Raw genomic sequence first — 3,048 nt, 5'->3', positions numbered from 1 at the left:
TCCTTGACTAGTGTAAGCACTGCTCAGCAACAACTAAAACATCGGTGCGTTATCAACTTTGTTCTCATCCTAAATCCAAAACACAGCACTGTACAGCTACTAGGAAGGAAATTAACTCTATCGCAGCCAAAACGAGGACAAAGAGCATCTAAGCTTTTGCAATGCTGAGGCAAACAGGCTGAGCTGAAAAGTCCTTGACTAGTGTAAGCACTGCTCAGCAACAACTAAAACATCGGTGCGTTATCAACTTTGTTCTCATCCTAAATCCAAAACACAGCACTGTACCAGCTACTAGGAAGGAAATTAACTCTGTCCCTGCCGAAACCAGGACACAAGGGAATACTGGCAGAAAGACAATACTGGATTAGAGGAACTCTAAAGAGCACTTGAAGAAATCATGACGATAACTGAAGGGTGACACTCACAAACCATTTCTCCTCTTCAACCCTGGTAACTACGGAAACATTAGCTCCACAGGAAAGTTAACGCTTACTATGACTTTTTGCAATAATCAATTGAAAAGATAATTTTTGGAGTAATAAATTAGTGCCCGTGGATAACTTAGCCCTTTGCATTCCACATAGGATTGCTAAATATTTTAGATGTGAATACAGCTCTGTTTGGAAATAGATTAAGATCAACAATTCATTCCAGACAGATATGTAAACTATGACTACGTAAGAACTTTCAGACACTGCTCAGGTTTTTGAAATATTTATGCTATGTCTTTTCTTTTTATAAATTAGACCAGATCACCATCGCTAAGCTCAATGACTGAGAAAATGCCATATTGACATAGGCTACTTTCTCCTGTAAAATACAGATTCATGGTCTTTAACATCGGTAGGGATGATTAGATTATCTAATGTGATCTACTGTATCATGTAGGGAAGATAGTTTCTACTGCTTTTGCCTTATGGAGATCAATAATGTGTTTTCTATTGATGCGTAACCTCAGGAAGCATCTGGGGTGAAGGGGTGTCTGACCCAAGAGTCTAGGTTCATTCCGGGTGCCCTAGGACTACTGAGACATCCACACCGCAGGACTACAGGAGACCTCCATCCTTCTGGTTTGGCACCTGGCAGCCTGGTGAGCCTAAGACATCTGAAACCTCTGGTTAGGCACCCCACTAACTGTCCCAGTCTGTGTCTGAAGACACGATGATATGCAGATTCTCTTGGTCGCTTTGAGAGTTTGTTTCAGTGTTTCACCTTTTTGTTGCTGTTGCTAATAAATTCTGTCTAATTACTCAATTGAATGTGAAATGTATTTTTGTATCTGTCTCAGAAACACTGCGTGCAGGTGTAAAATTGCCTGCTAATCCCTACTCACTATACCCCTGATTTCATACCTGAAGGCTGCATTTATTCTTTTTTTTACATCATACTGGGCATTTATATAGCATTGCTTCTCAGAATCACTGCTTTCCAGGGGACACCCTCCGTTTTTACATATTTGTTGTTACACACGTTGCCTTGCAATTGCCAAAATTTATATATATGTTATTAGAACGGGCCCAGGTCAAAAACAGTGATGACTGCGTTATATACCTGACCTGCACTTACTATGATTTAGAACTCCATCAGGCTAGATGATATAGCAGGTGTATCAAGTAGTAATTTAATATTTACTTCAACATCCCAAATAGATAAACATTTAATAGGATATAATAAATTTCCTAAGGCACTTTTGTACCATCCTGTAGAAGTTAATAGAGAATTATATCCTTTCTAAACAATCCAATCTTATAGTTCAAAACAGGGTTAGGAAATTTTTCATTCCTCGTAACAATAAGTTTTAAGAATAATTGTCACAGAAATCCACTTTTTTATTCCCTAGTAAATTCCGTAGGCTTGCCCTTAAGGACTAACATTAGCACATTCTGAAATGACAGCTCTGACGATTCCCTGATTTGGGTAAAGTCCGTATCTTGGTAAAAAACTGGTGATTCTGATCTATTTCAGGATGTTTCTTCCTTCCAGAAGTAATTAAGTTCTCCAGAGAAATGCTTTTTTCAAGTTTTACGAAAGGGCTCAGAGAATGACATTTTCATAGAAAATAGCACAGATGATACAATGAAATTAAACTACTTCTCTTTTGCAGCTGGCCACCTTTCCAGCTCTGTTGGCACCCAACGGGAAGTCCACGGGACTATTCACAAGGTAAAGTACGAAACAGCAGGTTTGGTTTGGGGCATGTAAATGGTAACAACCCTGCAAGTACAGTAGAACCCAACAGTCTGAGTTCCTTGCATGACTTAAAGTCTGGAGAGTCATGGGTCATCTTCAGAATTTTGTTTAAACGAATGAATGATCTTACAGGAATTATCATACATAAAAAACTACTATTTTGGAATTTTTATAGAACAAAATAAAGGTTTAAATTTTCTGTTTGTGTAACTCAGAAAAATACTTTCAATATACTTCTTTTAGGGCATGGACATCTCCCAAAAAGATCAGTGGCTTTAGCTGATTGTAGTGATTAGAAAATGGCAATAGCAGCCCAGATTCTAAAACTCTAAGGACTCAGGCTGAAATTAAGAAATTTGGCACGCAACAACACTATACAGCTTAGAGCTTTTATTTTAAAACTGATGTCTTACCAAATACAGCCATCTGTGTTCCCTCTGGGAAAGGTTCTACCATTCTGTTTCCATTGACGTGATGTTTATCTAGAAGGGGAAAAAAAAGTCAAAATGTAATAGAATATATGCTTTGCATAAAGCCAACTGTTTTTTTCTTACAGTTCTAGTGAAACCTGAAGTTTGATTTATGAAAGTCAACCTGTACAATTCACTAATATCTGGAACTTCACACTCTCTGAGTCCATTTTTCAAAAATACTGTCGACAAGTCCCAGGATATAAACTGGAGATGCATTTCAGTTTAGTGGGTAAGACAAGTCAGCTGATACTAACGTGACACACACATACAGAGCAATACACAGTAGCAATCACTGTCAAAGGTGGAGTACTCTTGAAAGCAACCTCCTCATGCAAGCAGAAAAAGCAGCGAAATCATACTTCTCTGTTGCTGCTAGGATATGTTG

At 38.3% G+C, this 3,048-nt stretch overlaps 1 protein-coding gene across 1 annotated transcript in view; it reads right to left on the bottom strand.

Annotated features, from left to right (window-relative positions):
• MSRA (methionine sulfoxide reductase A) overlaps positions 1-2,668 on the bottom strand; it is a 96,127-nt gene extending 93,459 nt beyond the window's left edge. The window contains exon 1 of the mRNA XM_019473171.1: positions 2,604-2,668. Coding sequence (XP_019328716.1) covers positions 2,604-2,646 — 43 coding nt within the window. The 5' untranslated portion in view covers positions 2,647-2,668. The remainder of the gene's footprint in view (positions 1-2,603) is intronic.
• Between the last annotated feature and the right edge of the window lie 380 nt (positions 2,669-3,048).

This window comes from Aptenodytes forsteri, unplaced genomic scaffold (genome assembly GCF_000699145.1).
Source record: "Aptenodytes forsteri isolate BGI_AS27 unplaced genomic scaffold, ASM69914v1 Scaffold534, whole genome shotgun sequence".
Taxonomy (NCBI): domain Eukaryota; kingdom Metazoa; phylum Chordata; class Aves; order Sphenisciformes; family Spheniscidae; genus Aptenodytes; species Aptenodytes forsteri.
This window is presented reverse-complemented; position numbering and strand designations above follow the sequence as displayed.